Below are 17,177 nucleotides of genomic sequence, written 5' to 3' on the forward strand. Positions count from 1 at the left end.
GGCGGTTGGAGCGAGTCCCCTTTGTGTCTGGAGTCGGGAGAGCCGTTGGTGCCGGCGGGCGGGAGGGGGCGCGGGGCGGCGAAGGAGGAGGAGGAAAGAAGAAGGGGGGGGGGACACCACCTCCGGCCCTTGGCTCCCGCCCGCAGCGGGCACGGGAAGGAGGCGGAGCGGCGCGGCGCGGAGCTGCCCCTCGCCGGCGAGCCCGGCGCGGGGGGGCGGGGGAGGGCTGAGCCGTTCCCCGTGCGAGCGGAGACGGGAGGGAGGAGGCCGGGCCGGGCCGGGGGCTGCCCGCCTCGCCTGGCGCTGTGGAAACTCAAGGAGGGAGGCGGAGGAGGGGCCCGGCGCCGGGGAAGGGCCTCCGCCGCGCTCTCGCCCGCGGAGAGGAGCCGGGTGCCTTCGCAGCTGGAGCCGCCGAGGAGGGGCCTCGCCGCCCGCCGCCCCGCGCTCCACCTTTGTCGGGGTGGCCGGGGGTGGCGTCGCTTCTGTGGTGGTGGTAGCAGCGGGGGGGGAGAGCCGGGAGTGCGCGGTGGAGCCCGCCCGGCGGGGGAGACAGATGGGTCCGAGATGCGGCCGCAGCCCTCGCCCTGAGAGCGGAGCCGGTCGCGCCTGGCCGCGGAGGGACTGAGGGGATCGCCCCCGCCTTCCCGGCAGCGTGAGGCAGCGAGAAGACGAGAGACCTTTAACGGGATGGGACGCGGCTCCGCCGTGAGCCCGTAGAGCTCGTTATCCGCGCCCCGGCCGGCCCGCGGGGGGCTGCCCCGACTGACAGTGCTGCCGGCGCCTGGATATGTTTCCTTCTCCACCGGGCCGTATCTTCGGTGTGTCGGAGCCGCGCAGGAAATAATCGTGGTTCCCAGCTCCCCCGGCAGCCTGCCGCCCATCCCCGGCGGGGGGAGATGCCCCGGGGCGGGGAGGCAGGAGCGGTGCCGGCGCCCCAGACATGAAGGCGGGCGGGTGTAATGGAGTAAGAGGGAAGACGGCTCCTCTCATCTGCCATTTGCCCTTCCAGGCGGGATTGTAAACCGAGAGAGCTGCGGAAGGCTGTGCGAAAGGAGGAGGAAATTCCTCTCGTCGGGGTCTCCCCCCCACCTTTTTTTTTTTTTGTTGTTCTTTTTTTTTTTTGTTCTTTTTTTTCTTGTCGTGCCTCGGTCGTCGGCTCCCCCAGGTATGACTGCCTCACTGCAGCACCTTGTGCTGGTGCTCCTGCTCTCCAGTGCCACCCTGCTGCTCGGCACTGCGGCTGGTAAGTAGCCAGTGGGTGTAACGAACTAGCCATTTTGGCAGCGGGAAAGGGGGGTGGGGTCCGCTGGTATTCGGGCACATCTGCGTCTCCTTAAAAAGTGGTGTGCATCTATTCCAGCGGCGAAGCCTGATAAAAGTTTTGAAATCCCGATACGTTAAGTGTCTCGGAGGATTAAAATCCTGCTTTATTGCGTAAATGAGCTCGACCTGCATCCGAGATGTATGCTTTGCCTAGATTTGCTTCCCTTGTCTAATAACTTATTTCAATTTTGGAAAAATATATAATCTTTTTGTTTTGCATACCTCGCCCTTTGTAAGGTAATGCAGGAATTTTTAATATATATTTTAATCGTCAGCAGAGCTGTGCCTGTTTTGCTGTGGGATCTTTGGGCACAGCCATTTTTAATTTTATCAGCATTGGTGCTTTTAGGGGCCTTAAACATGTGCTGCAGTTGTACTGTAATGTATATCCTTTTTCTTGGAGGAGATACCTGAAGAAAAAAATTTAGCTATTTTTATTGTCGCTTGTGATTATAGAACAGTAACACACAAAACACTGTTGAGGAATGCTGAAAGGTCTTGAAGAGTATTCTTTTTTTTTTTCCTTTAACAAGAAGTTGGAAGCATATCTGCTAAGAGCATCCTTATTCATATTTTTGGATGCTCTAGACCTATTTTTAATTTTGCTCAGAAGCTCAGCGTCAGATATTTAGGATGTTTGGTCGTGATATTGGAAGGGTGATGTGTATTGGTCTGGCATCCTTTGGTTTTCTGTCATGGTGACAGATTAGCATGTTGGAGCCTTCTGAGGGTTACCCAGCTTTGTTCAGCACTAATAGCAATTCTTCTTGCTGTACGCATTTTCCAGCAGTTCTGGAAGACTCCTAGGACTTTAGTGTCTTTTTTACTCACTGGGATCCAGTTTGCAGTGCTTGCTTTTTTTAAGTGTTATTTTGTAATCTGACGTGTATAATTCATAAATGAATCCTTGTAAGAAAATTGCTGTATCTTGCTGAAATGACCCAACAAGCTGATGGTAGTTTCCATATTATATTTAAGTGAGGTCTTAACATTGATTTATTTGTCAAAATTGAAGATACTTGGTGTGATTTTTAGGAAAATCCTGTAAATTATACCTGTTTGGGCAGTTTCTTTATCGCTCTGACTGGATGGTCTCTCATTTTCTCACTTCTGCTTTTTTAGAGGTCTCTTTCAGGAAGATATTTAAATGAAAAGATTGATGTTGCCTATATCATCCTGACCTTTGGCTGCCATTATTTTAGATTGATGTCTGCAGCGTCTCTCTGTGGTAGTTTCTGAGGAGTGTTTTTGCTTTTTTTTTTTTTTTTCCCTTCTTTTTTTTCTGGAAGAAGGGACTTCTGAAGGTCAAAAGTCTTGGTATTAAAGCACGTATGAATCACGAATGTCCAGCATCTCAACTTTTCTTTCAAATGTAATTTTTAAAAAGCGTAGGCTTTTTTGTTTTCTTTCCCTTTGTGAAAACTTCAGTGAGTTGGTAATTTCTCTGCCATGCTGAGGGAGAAGGGTTATTGAAGGGAGGGAGTAGGGATTTGAAGGAGGCCAAGGGCTGGGCAGGTGCGGTACGAGTCCATTTGCACGATTTCTGCCAATTCACCTCAATCCTGGCCTGGCAACAGTGTTCCCAGTATTTCAGTTCTGGTTTTGCCTTGTTAAAAAGGGTATTAATGATGCCAGCTTGTTTGGTTGTTTTGTGAATAGGGACCTATTTTCCCATCGTGATTTATTTCTCAATTGTGAAATTTTAACAATCCACATTTTAAAAAAACCTTGGTCATAATTTTCTGTAAAAGTAATTATATGGCTGATTTGAGCTTTGGTTAAGTAACTAACGGTTGATTTTAAGTTTACACTGCATTTCAGAAAAAAAAAAAGTCTAAACACGGGGAAGCTACACTAATGTGTAATTCTGCCCTTTTATGTTCATGAAAGAGCCAACACTCTTTTCTTCTCTTCCCCTCCCCCAAAGTATGAACTGTACGCTCCCATCAGAGTGAAAATGCTGCCTTTGTAGCTTTGAAAACCATTATTAATTCTTACTTCTGATTAGTGAACGGATACTATATCTCAGCAATATACAGGATTGAGTGTTTGTAAATGCAAAATCATGACATCAGAGGGAAAGTATCTTCATAACAGGTTTTTATATTTCTATTTGGAGGAGAATATCTGGACCTCCTTGGGGAGAGTTCCACAAAGACCTGGGCTTGCTATGGGCAGGAAAGGAAAGATGTAAAGAAGCATAAAGAAAATGACAAAAAACATCTTACAGTGGGGCTGTAGATGACAGTTTCACTCATAACCTGGAATATGAATGAAGAAAGAAGGTAGTTCTTTCTTCACTTTTATAACTGAAGATGTAATAAAGAACTAGCTCTAGATTCAAAATTATTTGCTGATTATTAGGTGAAAAATATTACTGGCTTCTTCCATAAAATCCAGATCTCAATAGGTATCTGGTAACTCTGCATTTAAATCATATATTACTCCTTGTAAAGAGAAATGCTACAGTGAGGACATTTTCCTTATTGTAGTCTTCAGTAAAAATTTGAGGTGTTTAAAAAAGTTCTACTGGCAAAAAATGGTTTGTGCTGCTTTGTTCTTTATTTCGCAAAGGACTTGAAATACCTCTTTCTAAATCTTTTGTTTAGAACTATGAGACATATTTATACGCCCTTGTATTTTAGAGGATTCGGGTACGTTAATCGTGAGGGTTGTGCCTGAAGAGGTGGTTGGTGAAGCTTTGAGCTGTTCCCCAATATTGCCAAAGAATTTTGTTTGGGTGTTCATATAGACCTAGTATTAAAGATATAATCTCTCCTCGTTTCACTTGCTTGCCTTCTGTGATATGCAATACTAAACCACTTTTCCTTCTTTATACATATCCAGGGTAGACAGCATTCCATTGTCTAATATGTAAATTATCTGCGGAAAGTATAAAGTGAAAATTAAAGCAAACAGAATATCCTTTTATCTTTGTGAGTCTTTCCATAAGTCTGTATCTGTGTGGTTCAACAGGCCTGCAAAATTTTCAGTGTGAATAGAATTGGATAGAGATTGAAGTATTTTTTTTTAATGATCACTTTAATTATTAATTACAATGAGTGAACTGAAGCATCTTTATCCAATTCTGTTTTGCCAGTTAAAGTTACTTTAGTGTCTCAGTGTAATTTGTTCGAAATATGGATTGTGTGACATGAGGAAAAGCCTCCTTTGGCTATTCAACTCAGTTCTTCTAATTCAGTGTTCTGAATTAGTAACTGAGACTATGTGTCTTTTATATTAAACAGGTTTTTTTAAACCTATCTGCACCCCAATATCTACTTCTTTATTAGCGCTATACCCATTATCTATGGCTCATTCGGATATAATCTAAAAACTATATTCATTTTTCTGTTTGACTCTCAGAAGTATTAGCCCAGCAGATGGAAACAGACTGTTTGCTTGAGGGGCACGACCGGTATGCTAGATGGATAACCACACATACAAGTGCAGCCTGTACGCCAGACTAGGGCTTCATTAACTGTCTAGCCGTGTAAAGAAATAGTGTAGTTGTGAAAGCATGGGATTCTGCACAGAGACCATTCACCCTGCTGAGAAGAGCCTTTTTTCTGTTAGGTAAATGAGCCTGTATGAACCTCTGGTATTTCAGCCAAGCTGCTTCCAGTTTCCAAGCAAACTTCAGTACTTTGATACTGACTGTGCAGTGTAGGCATAGCCTGTGATGAAATGGAAGCTGCACTCACCTGATGGCCAAGGAGCCCAAATTTCAAGCCCTGAGACATTACACAGGTACCTCGCTTCAGCATGAATGGTTTTACCGCCAAAGGAACCATGTGTAAAAGGTTGGGTAAATTGTCTGCCTGTTGTTCTCTTACTAAGGAAGGCAAACCTCACTTCACCCTGGACAAAGAGGGAAGCATAACTCTATTTCTTATAATTATGGTGAACTTTGTATAAAGTGGTTGTTTTGATAACACCTCTCTAGCATGTATTACAAACTTCTCTAAAAAATAATTTGTTGACTTTTACATCACTGTCCCACCTGCGTTTTTATATTCCATTAAGTATTTCTCAGTAGTCTGTATGGTCAGTGGCGTTGTTTCCGTGACAGATAGCACCTTGCTTGCCCGAGGGAAGAGAAAGCTGGTATGTTAGGTTCTTCAGAAATGTTTCATTCCTAACAATAGAGTGCATGGCTTACTGTCACTGGAGCTATATTGTGTTTGGGCTCAGTCTGACTGTGCCATGGACATGTGCTGTCATTTTCTGAGCAGAATCTAACTTTCCCAGCCAGGGCTGCGTGCAAGCAGTGTGTAAAGCTTCATTCAGAACAAAATGTTTATGCCCTGAATAAAATAGTCTTGGTGATGCTTTACGTTGGGTAGGACAGGAATCTGTGCATAGCTTGCATGCAGTTTTAACTATTAATTTTATTAAGCTTGTAGACTTAGTGGAACTGCTCACTGCTTGAATTTGAATTTAAAAATAAATGAAAGGAGAACTGTTCTCCAAAACAGAAAATTGAGTACTGAAAATGTCTTTTTTTTTTTTCTTTTTTTTTTTTTCTCCTTTCTCTGAAACGTAAGTTCACAGAAGTATAAGGCTGGAAGTGACTTCTGTTTCCTCCATAGTCTGGTTGCATAAGTACAGATAACAATGTTTGTCTAACATCTCTAAAATCTCCAGTGAAGAGGGATTTCACAGCCTGTCTAGGTAGTCTGTCCTGTTACAGTGCTTAATTATCATGTTTTTCATAATGCAACAGTAGTAGTTTTTTTCCCCTTCTATTCTAATTCAAGATTGTTTAAGATATGCCTTAATTAATGTGTGGTAATCCATCTGAATGTATAGCACAGAGTATGCACATAGACAATTGCTGGGGAACATTGGCCTTGACAAGTTCACGTGTTGAAGCCTAGTGTCTCAAACTTGGCTACGGTAATTTGCAATGGGAAGTTTGAGTTGACTATCAACGTTTTAAAACAAAATTTTTGCAATTTAAAAACCCTGCTTTTGAAAACTTATGCTCTTCCTAAAATTTTGATTTCTGCTGGTGCCCTCCTGACTCGAGGGGTCTGTTACTGGCAGAGCTGGGAGCGGGGCTGAGCAGCAGGCATGGAATTTGATAGGAGAGGTCAGTCTGGGTGTGAGACCAGGAGGAGGGAAGGCTGGCAGGACAGGAGAGATTTGAAAGGATGAAGGATTCAATCTGGTTTGCAGTGGGACGACAATCAAGGCGTATTGGACAGCCAGACAGAGATGGTGTCTTACGTTTGTCAGACTTGTTTGGAGAATGAGTGCCCGCAGTTGTGCGGTGGAATGAAGTTTTTGCGCTGGGGGAGAGAAAGAAAGCGTAGTTATAGGTAGCAGTTTTGAAGATTTCTATTCTCTTTTGTGAGAATAAGAGACCTAGTCATTTAGATAATGCCTTTGTCCTCCTCCTGTTCCCTCAGTCTCATAAGTTTGGAAACCACAAGGTTTTTGGGTGGTGATGGCATTTTATTCCAAGTCATTGGGGTGTGTCAGTTTTGTTGATTGCGTTCTTGGGTTTGCATCAAATCACGTTTTTAGTTTCAAACTCTAAAGGTGTCTACCTTCTGCATCTGTCAGTACTTTGTATTTTCTCTTTTGTTTTTTATTTCTGTGAGAGAGGGAGGAAAAAATAGGTACTATGGACACAGAAGACTGTCATTGCTATCTGCAAACCCTTCCATCTCCACCGTTAATTTACGAATCTGCTGGCCAATTTCAACCATATGTGAAAGATGCTAAAAGTCTCAAGAGATTAATTTGCTGCTGTTTTTATGAAAACTAGGAACTGAATAGAGGAGACAATTCCAGGGTAGAGGTTTCCCAAGGGGAAGGGGGAGCAGAACTCATCCCAGTAATTCTCTTTGCTCAAAACTGGCTGCCCAGTCAGTGCAGGGATGCTGGCAAGCGTGTTGGTGCATACGCTGTTCTGGACTAAGCACAGTATATTTTGTCTTCTCTTTACTTGGTGTGCCTTGGGAGATCTGGGGGAGAACTGGGGATCGCTTTTGTGGGAGGAGTGGGAGTTAGGCAAGAAGTGTGTGAGAAAGGGCATGTTTATTGGCAATTAGCCTGCTGTTTATGGAACAACTTGTGTTTCTGAGACAATGTAGTAGGCAACTTTTTTTTAGCTAAACTTCCAAAACAATGCCCAGATCACTTTACTGAATGGCTATCATCCATTTACAACTTCATAGCGTGCATGAGTAACTTGCAGTTTATGGTATGCATTGTTTTTCACACTTTCAAAACTGGATTTAATTGACTATCCTGTGTACACATTTAGCTTTAGCTCAACTTCCTTATGATCTTTTTCAATGGTACAGTAACTTACGCTTTTCCTATGGTCCCTTTGGATGTTTTTGTTATGTGTTATACTTGCTTGAACCTGTGAAGTGCACGAAAAATAGTTTTATTACTTGTGTTAAGCAGGAGTAATGGAAAGGCATTGTCACCTCCTGGGTTGGAGTAAATGGCAGCCAGTGATATTGCTACTGGTGTGGTGAACCTCCAAGCTGCCGTCCTGACTGTTACCAGCAAGTGGGCTAGGTAATGCTAGCAGCAGTGCACAGCAGCGATTACTATTATATTTAGCCAAAAGCTACATCTATGTTCCTCCTTCTACTATATATACTTTTTCTATTTTGAGTTGTAAGCAGGATGGGCGTAAGAAAATAAGGGTAAGAGGCTTTTGCTTTTTTTTTTTTTTTTTGGGAATGAGGTGACTGAAAGTATAATCGTAGGTCATGTATGTTAATTGGGCTCCTTAACTTATACATTAGAGAATGCAGCACTTAATTAATAGCAAAGTATTGGGCGTTGGCAGTGTCATCTCCCAAGCTCATCATTCTTGGCGTGAAGTACATTTCCCTCTGCGTAAGTCACAAAGGTCAGGTTCACCTGGTGTGAGAAGCTTTAAGTTCGGTGACAAGGACGACTGACTTAACATGCTCTACCGCTCTTGCTTTTGCCTTATCAGATTTACTCAGTTTGTCTTGGTTTCTGTTAAAAATAAAACATCTTATTTCTGCAAACAAAGCAGCATGGGTACAGATACTTGGAACAAAACTCCTAGACCATCCATATTAGAGAACCTTGATTAGATTTTCCAAGATTTTAAGCTAATCCACAATTCTTTGCTATTCTGAAATTTGTTAGTCTTGACAAACATATATCAGGAAAAATAACGGGTCATGTTACTGTTTGAGCTATTTTCTATACTAATGATCGTATTAAATAAGTGGTCTTACAGGGGTCTGTTCAGTTGTCCACTGCTAAAAAATGTTTGGTTTTGTTAGTGATGGTGGTTCTGTTGAAGTTAGTTTGTCGCTGAACCTACTTGAAAATTAAACCTTCCTTCTGGTGCTATCTTTCAGAGAGAAGTCACTAAGGCTTATTTGGTTGGGAGGATTTCTGTCCCTATACCTCTTAAGTTGCAAAAATCTTGGTGTGAACATACTACACACAATAGATATGCACAATATGCTGTGAACTTTGCCAGTCCTTTTCTTTGTTTAAAACCTAAACCCTAGAAATTATTTTTCTATCTTTATTTGCAGACAAGGGACCTTCTAGCTGAAGGTTAGGGTGTTTTTTTTATAATTGCCAGTTCTTAAATATACATTTTCATTATATTTAGCTGTCTGAGATATGAATGGTATGTAGAGCCAATATAGTAAGCTGAAGAAAACTAAGATTGTAGTAGGAAAATTGTAGCACCTATCTTTTTAGTTAGACTGTGGCACCACCATATATATGCAAAGCAGTCACTTAGCCCCAAACCAATATTTCTGTATTAAAATAATTTCAATGGGAATCAGAGAAGGAAAAAAGGAACCCTGTAATGAAGTTCGTCCGGATGCCACCGCGGTGTTGGTTTCTTATTGTTTGCATGTTTCAAGTTCTTTTCCTTTATTTCTAGCTGTAATGGCCCAGGCCAGGGAGCTGTAGCCAGAGCAGCTGCCTTGATTGAAATAGCCACTCGGGCTTGTGCTCTGCCAGCTGCAAGAGGGGACCAGCTCTGGGTCAGGGTGCACGCTCCTGTCTCGCAGGGCTTGCTGCTGGTATGGGCTGAGAAGTGGAAGAACTTGTTCCAGCGTTCTGTGCTATTCTTACTCCGCTTTGCAGGCTCAGATGAATGACTCCGTGAATCTAAATGAGGGGTGGGGGGGGCAAGATGTGGAAGCAGTTTATTTATGCTTAAATTAGGGTAAATCATTTCTCATGCCCGCTGCAGCAGTATTTGGATCTCTCTATAAACTTTTTTTATATATTTAACGTATGCAAATCCCCGATTCTGGTGTATATTGCATAGATACAGTGAAGATGACTTGCAATACATATATATGTGTGTGTTTATATGTGAATGTATCCTTATGTACTCAGTATGTTACCAAAATTTGAGCATACCAATCTGCTTCACTGCTAAACCCTAATATTTTAATATTAGCAAATTAGTTGTTTCCTTAGTGTTCTTAATTTCCAAAAAGTCCTTATAAACAGCTTATTTTGTGTGACTGGTAAACTTTACACTTATTAATTACATCCAGAATCTACCAGGACCTGTTAAATAATTTATCTTTTAGTTATACTAAGATGAATCTGGTCTAATTAAATTTTAGTTAAATTTAGTCTGTAGTAGTTACTGCTGTTGCAGCAGAACACAGTTATTTGGCCACAGTTGTTTAACATTGTTTTAGCTAAGAATTTAGCTAGTCAATAGTCTAGTCAATATTTTTTTTCCTGAATTTTTTGGTACAAACTTAGAAATATCTTAAATGGCAAATACAGAGACTTACTTTGTTTTATTGTTTCCTGTCAGAGAAGTAGTACCATTATTGAAGCTGTCAGCAAATTTAGCTTCCCTTATTTTAAGAAGTAGTGTAATAGAACATAGTAAATCCATTTAAAAAATGGGGAGAAGGTGTTTAAAATAAGACAGACTAGTGATACAATAGCAATATAGTAATGCAAGCAAGTTAATGGTTTCACTTTGAGAACGCAAGAATATTTTCTTCTCCTTTTCCCATGTGCAGGGAAAAAAACCCCACGAAATGGTGAGGTCCTAAAACACTTGAACAATAAGTAGTGCTGTAATATATAGGACTGGCAAGCATGTTCTGAGCAGAAGTCACTTCGTTGAGGGAATCTGGAGGCATTTAAGAGGGAATGCAGTAAAAGTGGTGTTGAATTGGGTCCTGCTGAGGAATGGAAGAGTTAAATGTGAAAGCAACTATTCAGGTGACATGTACTTTGAAGCAGTCATCAAAACCAAGTCCTTCATCTTGAAGCAAGGGAAGGTCTGCAAAAGGAGGCAGATCTTGTCAAAGTGATATCACGGGCAACAACTTGATTTTCTCGACTGGTTTTGGAAGGGTGGGAGAAGGGTTAGTAACAAAAGAGCTGAGCTGAGAACATAATAAGGCATGCAGAGGAATAAAGAATGGGCTTTTAACATGGTGTAAACAGAACTGTGAATGGAGTTGGTGATCCAGCAAGGAGGGAAGAAGATAGGTGGAAAAGTCAAAAAGCTCCATGGTTAATTAAGATTCTCATTAAAAACTGGGGACCAGTTGGGAAGAATGGAGAATACAGAATATATTCCCCAAAATTGTGTCTGAACTGTCCTGTGTGTAGCTGGTACCCATCAAAATAGCAGCAACAGGTTTTTGTTTGAACTGCTGGGAGTGCAAAGAAACAGATGAAAACTAAAATTTTAACTTTTAAAAAACGTTTTTATGTGGCAAATAATGCAAAACTTTACTGAGCATATTTTTATACAAAGAACCTGAATAATTCACAGTTGTACTAACTGAAATAAGAATTTGCGTAGAATCTTAATCCTTTTTATGACTTTATGTCCTTGCATTTGCTTAGGATTAATCTTCCATAAAGTTCTTGTTAAATATTTGTGAAAATCAGTGCAGTATCTTCGGTAATGCTTAATTTAAATGATTGACTGGCTATGGAGATCTACAAATAGTACGTACGTTTTAATGTTGCGTTACTACTAACAAGAAGAGATGTGGCTCCTCTTTGGTGGCAGGTTTCATCTATTTGTTGTGCATATGGTATCTTTTCTGCCAGTCTTCACATCTTAAAATGTAGCTAAATCCATCATTTTCAGATACCAGGATTCGATGTACATTTAACAATGCTGTTACATATCACTTCCAATCTTCCTGTAATACGTTAATGCATATAACGCAAAATAAAAACCAAACAAAAGATGTCAACAGCCTTTAGCCAGGCTTCTAATTGAAGTTAATCAAGATAATTCTAAATATTGAATTTCTTACTGTATCAGCTAGCTTGTCTTCTGTATCTGATTACTGAGGGGAAAATGAAAACTTACGTGGAAGTTCTGTATTTAAATGGAAATTGAAATAAGGAATTTTTCCCTTTCTGTGCTGAAGTGATGCCAGTTATGAGCCTCTCAACGTTGCTTTTTTCACATATTTTTGTGTTAATGCTATAAGCTTAAAATCAGAATCACTTTGGGACAATGAAGTTCAGTTTTGTTCTATTTTCAAAAGCTTATAGTACAAGAAACTGGTGTCATCCCACCATTTTTTTAGTATTCCAGTGTTGTGAATACTTTAGTCACTTACACAAATTTACAGTTAGTTCTTTGGACTTGACGCAGGTCATGGAGATCAGGCATTTTAGTGAGTCTGTCAGGAAACACTGAGGGGTAAGCCTGTTGCAGTATCCTTGCTTCTCCAGATAAAACTAGACATCCTGGCTGGATGTTTACCAGTGTTATTACAGGACAAGGTATTTGTGTCTTGATTCTTTTCCTAGATTTGCCCACCCTTCTCCACCCTCGGTTTTATTATTCTTTTTAGGATGGTTAGAATAAGGATGTAATGAATTTACCTTTATGTTACTGACATGTGCTTTCAACATATAATCGTGACTAAATAGTTTAAAATAATCTAGGAACGCCACATACAAACAGTTATTACTTTTAGCTGAAATACATAATAACAAATGAGGATGACGTATGTGATGGAATCCGATAGTAAATTCCTTTGTGGCAATTACATAAAGGAGTTAGTTTCAGTGCTTAATTGATAACACTGGGGCTTGCTTCACTTCCGTGAGGTGTGGGAATCCGAGGTGCAGAAGTAACTGCATTCCATCAGGTTTCAGTCTAGACAGGCAGAGAGCATCATTCATCCTGTACCAAACAAGGAAGGCTAATCTCCTTCTTAAAAGTGACCTTGCAGGTAAAGAATGTGCTGCGGTGGGCGCGTGGAAAGGCAAGTCAAGAGCTCAGTGCGATCACCAGCAATACTCTTCCTAGGGTTAAGGGTCTTGACTTGAAAGCGTGCTATCTGGACTGCAGAATGTTGGTTTCTGCTCATTTCATAGAAGTGGTTTAATGAAGTGCTGTACAGTTAATTATATTTGATTGAAGGAAAACCTTATTATCTAGCTGAGGTGGGAGGAAGTTTGAAGTACACTTTTATAGCAGAAAGTATTAGGAAATACTATTAGAGACTCATCTCCCTCTTTTAATTGAAGAGTAGTGGAGTGAGCTTTGACTTTTTTATACAAGATTTCCAACAAAAGGGTTGTTTTTTTTTTTTTAAGGGGATGTGCCTACTTCTAAGGCATATCAAAATGCAAAGGTAAAGTGTGATGTAGCACAAGCTGAGCCCAGTTTAATTAGTTCTGCTGTATTTGTCAGCTTTACTTCTGTGTAGATGCTACCAGAATCAGCTGGGGAGGACTGCTGAGGGGAAAGTGGTGGAGCTATTGAGGAAAGCGTGGAAAGGTGTTTTCAGGTTTTCTTGGTGATGTGAGGACAAACAGATGTCCCTGATAGCAGAGGAGGCACAAGCAATGAGATGCACCTTGGCAGCTTGAGGATAAATGCTAAGAACTCGTGAACAAAGAGATGTAAAGGAAGAGGATCAGTTCAGATGGAACCTAAATAGTTTGCCAAACTGCATTGCTTTGCCTGTGTGCGTGCTCCTAACCCGCAATAAGTGTACGATAGCTCTTGGAAAGAAGCTGTTAGCATGCATGTACAAAGTTGCTGCAGAATATTTGTATGGTAAATTCCCACTGTAATTTCATATTTTATCTGGCTTTGTGGACATCATTCCTTCTCCCTTGGGAATTGTTCTGCTTGAGCAGGAGATGATGTTTCCGCCGGAGTTTAAGCTCCAAGTTGAGCTTGGAAGCTTGGAAGAAGGGGAGCTGCAAATATTGTATTTTAGGAGAGGATGAGCATAATTCTATGGTTTTGTTTTCACTAGCAAAACCAGAATTACCTAAAAGCAGAGCATTAAAAACAAAAATTGAAATCAGTCATATAAAACAAAAATGTCTTTATTATAAATGTCTGACTGGCCTTAATTCAGCTGCTTTGTGCATAGTTGTGACAGTTTTTATAAAGTATATTTCTCTGCAGGATCTCTGCCTCATTTAGTGGAAAAAGAGGTAATTTCAAGTTCTTGCAGAGAATAGACTTTCACAGTTGTAGACCTTCCTGCTTCTCTCTTCCCCATGGATGCTATATCCCCCAATTCGGAGGTGGTTATTCGTGTGTGCTTCCTTCTTGTTATTCTCTCTTCTTCATTTTCACTTAATCCCCTTATTTCATTTATTGTAAAAAGACACTTTTATTTAAACTTGAGCATTACTGTTTTATGCATTTCTTTGCTTTAATGAAAAGAAACGAGTTGTATCATGTTACTAAAAAGAGATCTTTGATAAGTGCTCAGATCAACTGGGATGCATAAAGGAAGTGCAAAAGACTGAAGTTTATTCTTCCCTAAAGGAATGCTTAGCTTCCCCGACTCTCTGGTATGCTTTCTAAAAGTGGTGCGCTCTTATTTTTCTACTTTTATTGTCTTGCAGAACACAAAGTCTGAGAATCTTGACTGAGAGATGACAGATCCTCTGTGAATGTATAATTTGTTCTGGGGGAAATGCAGTGGGGTGAGATTAGAGGCGGTGTAGGACAGTCACTGCCTACATAAACTTGGCTCAGTATAGCCCGTGAGAGGTGGCTCATCTACTAAACTTCTTTTAAACATGCATGATCTTGAGTGAGTAATTAAGGAAGCGATTTCAGATATATATTTAAATAATGCTTTTGGAAGAATTGTATGAAGCTTTGGTTAGGATTTGGGGAGTGGGGCAGTTAAGGTGAAATTGTGTGAAGGGCTATTCCAGTCCTTAGGGAATGTACAGATTCCATGCCACAGATTTCCAAACTATTTCTCCTACGGTGCATTTTATTAGAGGGTTCAAGGACTTTTGAAAGGCAAGCTGGTAATATATATTTTCACTAGGTGTAGAAGAAAACAAAAATTATTCTCGGTGTTGTCAAATACTGTATGGGGTGGGGGGTGAGGATGTGACAGTTTAAAAAGAAATTCATCGTGCTGTCTTGGAGGTCTGTATCTATCATCAGTGTGATAGCGGATACCTTTCCTTGTAGTTCTGCTGGAATTATTTTGAATTCTCATCTTTGTGTTTAGAGTTGTATTGTGCAAGACTGATGAGATCAGGCTTTGGAAGTTAGCTTAGAACTGCTGTAGCCTTTGCTTGCTCTGCCCTTCCTATCCTTCCGGTTTTTATTCACAAAATGTATACAAATGTGAATACAAAGACTGTCCTCATCTCAAATGTCTCCGTTTAAAGAAAAATGATAGAGTTCCTCTCTCCTGTCCCTGGAGATGGTACCGTACCTGGCATATGGTAGCATTTATCCAGTTCTGTTAAGGAGTGCAGAAGATTTGTTTTAGCATATGATAATAAACCTCTCATAGCTTTAAAATAAACAGAATTAAACTAGAGTCAGAGTTAACTAGGTCTTTAGCAATGATAGTCCTAGAGAGAAGCTCTTAAATTCCTCTTTAATGGTCCACCAAATACTCCCTTTGGGTTGTCAGGAGCTGAGGAGTCACACAGTGCTGTCTGTCTCTACGGGTTCCTGTGCTTCAGTTAAATTGTCTTAAGTGCAAGTGATGGCACCAAGTAGCAGTGCTTAAGCAGCAGAATCCAAATACGTTTGTGTGAGAGCTGCATCCCCTTTGCACTTGCTAGTGGGAGCACCAGCAGCTTAAATGTGGATCCCCTGCCTGGCCTGCCGGTTCACGTTCAGGGCCTTACCTAATGCAGGCTTGCTATTTCTGTGTGGAACAGAAATAGATGCGTTGGAAGGTAAAGTTGCCTGCTGCCCTCCAGGGCAGAAGTTGGTTTGGAAGCGGTATTCGGCTTTTGCTTTGAACCTGCGACAGTGCTGAAGACAGTGAATCGTTGCAAGCTGCGAGCCCAGATACTTTGTAAAAGCAGCTGAGGGAAAAGGAAATAGTAGTTACGGCTGCTCCATAAGACGAAGAAAGGAAACGGGAGCCTCCCTCGAGTGCAGCCACTAAGCAAAATTGTTAAAAATAGCTGCTTTTCCCTTCTAAGCAATTGTCTAAGTTGCCATAAATGTTGTTGTTTCTTGGGAGCTGGAGACAAGTCTCGTTCCCTGGATCTTCTGTTCTGAGACACCAGTTGGGTTTTGAGAATTGGTGCTGCGCGCACCACTTAATATTGCAGTACACGTGTTTAAAAGGGGGAAAAAAAAAAGAAAAAAGAAAAAAGCATTGAAGCCTAACTGTGATTGTAATGAAGAAAAGCATCAGAATACTTAAAAACTATATAGACAATGAATGGAAGGAGGACCGTGGTGAGATGAAGTATCTCGCAGTTGCTTAGCATGCCACCAGCAAAGAGGAACAGATCTCTGCTTTGCTGGCTCCCGCTCCATTGTCCTCCACTTCACCATTTTGGGTTCCTTTCATTATGATCCCAAAATGACATGTCATAATTGAAAGCTAGTGTGAAAACACTACTTATTAAAACTACACTTATGGAGAAAAGTTGTGAAAAGTGGTGTTTTTATTGCAAAACATACAACTATTAAAATTACCAAACTTTTAGTGAAATTTTGTTTTCATAAGGTTTAGAAATGTGTTTATTAATTTCTTACCACTGTTAACTGCTCAGTTTCAATTTTATACACATTTTCATTTGAAATATATTTTGGAGTGTTTTACCTTACTGCTGTTTGAATTCTGCTTAGTTAAACAGAAATTTTTTATAATCCTTCCAGATCCCTCAATTTCTTTGACTCGTTACCCCAAGCAGGCCACAGATTCCAAGTATCTGTTGTTTTATATCATACACTCATCCTTTTATATCTGTTTGATTGAACTATTCCTGTGAAGTTTAATAAGCGGCTAAGACAGCTGAACAAATTACTAAATAGTTTTTTTTGGTAGTGTGTACTATTGCCCAACTATGTGAATATATTTTAATGATTCAGCAAAAATGTGGTGCTTATTCAGTAGGCACATGGCGGATGTTCCTTATTTTAGATGAAAGTAAATTTCTAATCTTAAATTGTATATATATTTAAATTAGCAAATCCAAGTGTCTGTACTCTGACATGCTTTCACTGCATTTCTTAGAAGCGGCAGTAAGCTAGAACATTCTCTATGTAACTTTTTTTCCTTTTGACAGTGAATATCCTTGGTTTTTTTTATTGCAAGAGAAAACACAGTATAGGGACATGAGCACATTGCTGAAATTTCATTATTCTTATTTCCTTTTTTTCATCTTTGTGTATTTCCTTTGTGTTTTTTTTTCGCTTTTTTCCCCTCTCTTCTGTCAGTCGTTCTCCAAGTGCCTGTTCTGCAAGTGTAGGAGACAGAATAGGTAGTTTGAGCTTTAGAATTATCCAGTTACGTTACTGGTATGTTTTGGTGTCTAGTACTAGTATATGTGAAAGTACTCTGAGCCCTGCCCTCCCTGTAGATTTTAAGAAACTCCTAGACAGAAAGGCTGTTTAA

The 17,177-nt window shown here is 40.7% G+C and overlaps 1 protein-coding gene across 2 annotated transcripts in view; it reads left to right on the plus strand.

The window, feature by feature from the left end:
- Positions 1 to 233: 233 nt before the first annotated feature.
- Positions 234 to 17,177, plus strand: part of BMPR2 (bone morphogenetic protein receptor type 2) — a 107,945-nt gene continuing 91,001 nt past the window's right edge. For both annotated transcript variants that reach the window (XM_074593868.1, XM_074593869.1), the window contains exon 1: positions 234 to 1,243. In XM_074593868.1, the coding sequence (XP_074449969.1) occupies positions 1,168 to 1,243 (76 nt within the window). In that variant the 5' untranslated portion in view covers positions 234 to 1,167. The remainder of the gene's footprint in view (positions 1,244 to 17,177) is intronic.

This window comes from Larus michahellis, chromosome 7 (genome assembly GCF_964199755.1).
Source record: "Larus michahellis chromosome 7, bLarMic1.1, whole genome shotgun sequence".
In the NCBI taxonomy this organism is placed as follows: domain Eukaryota; kingdom Metazoa; phylum Chordata; class Aves; order Charadriiformes; family Laridae; genus Larus; species Larus michahellis.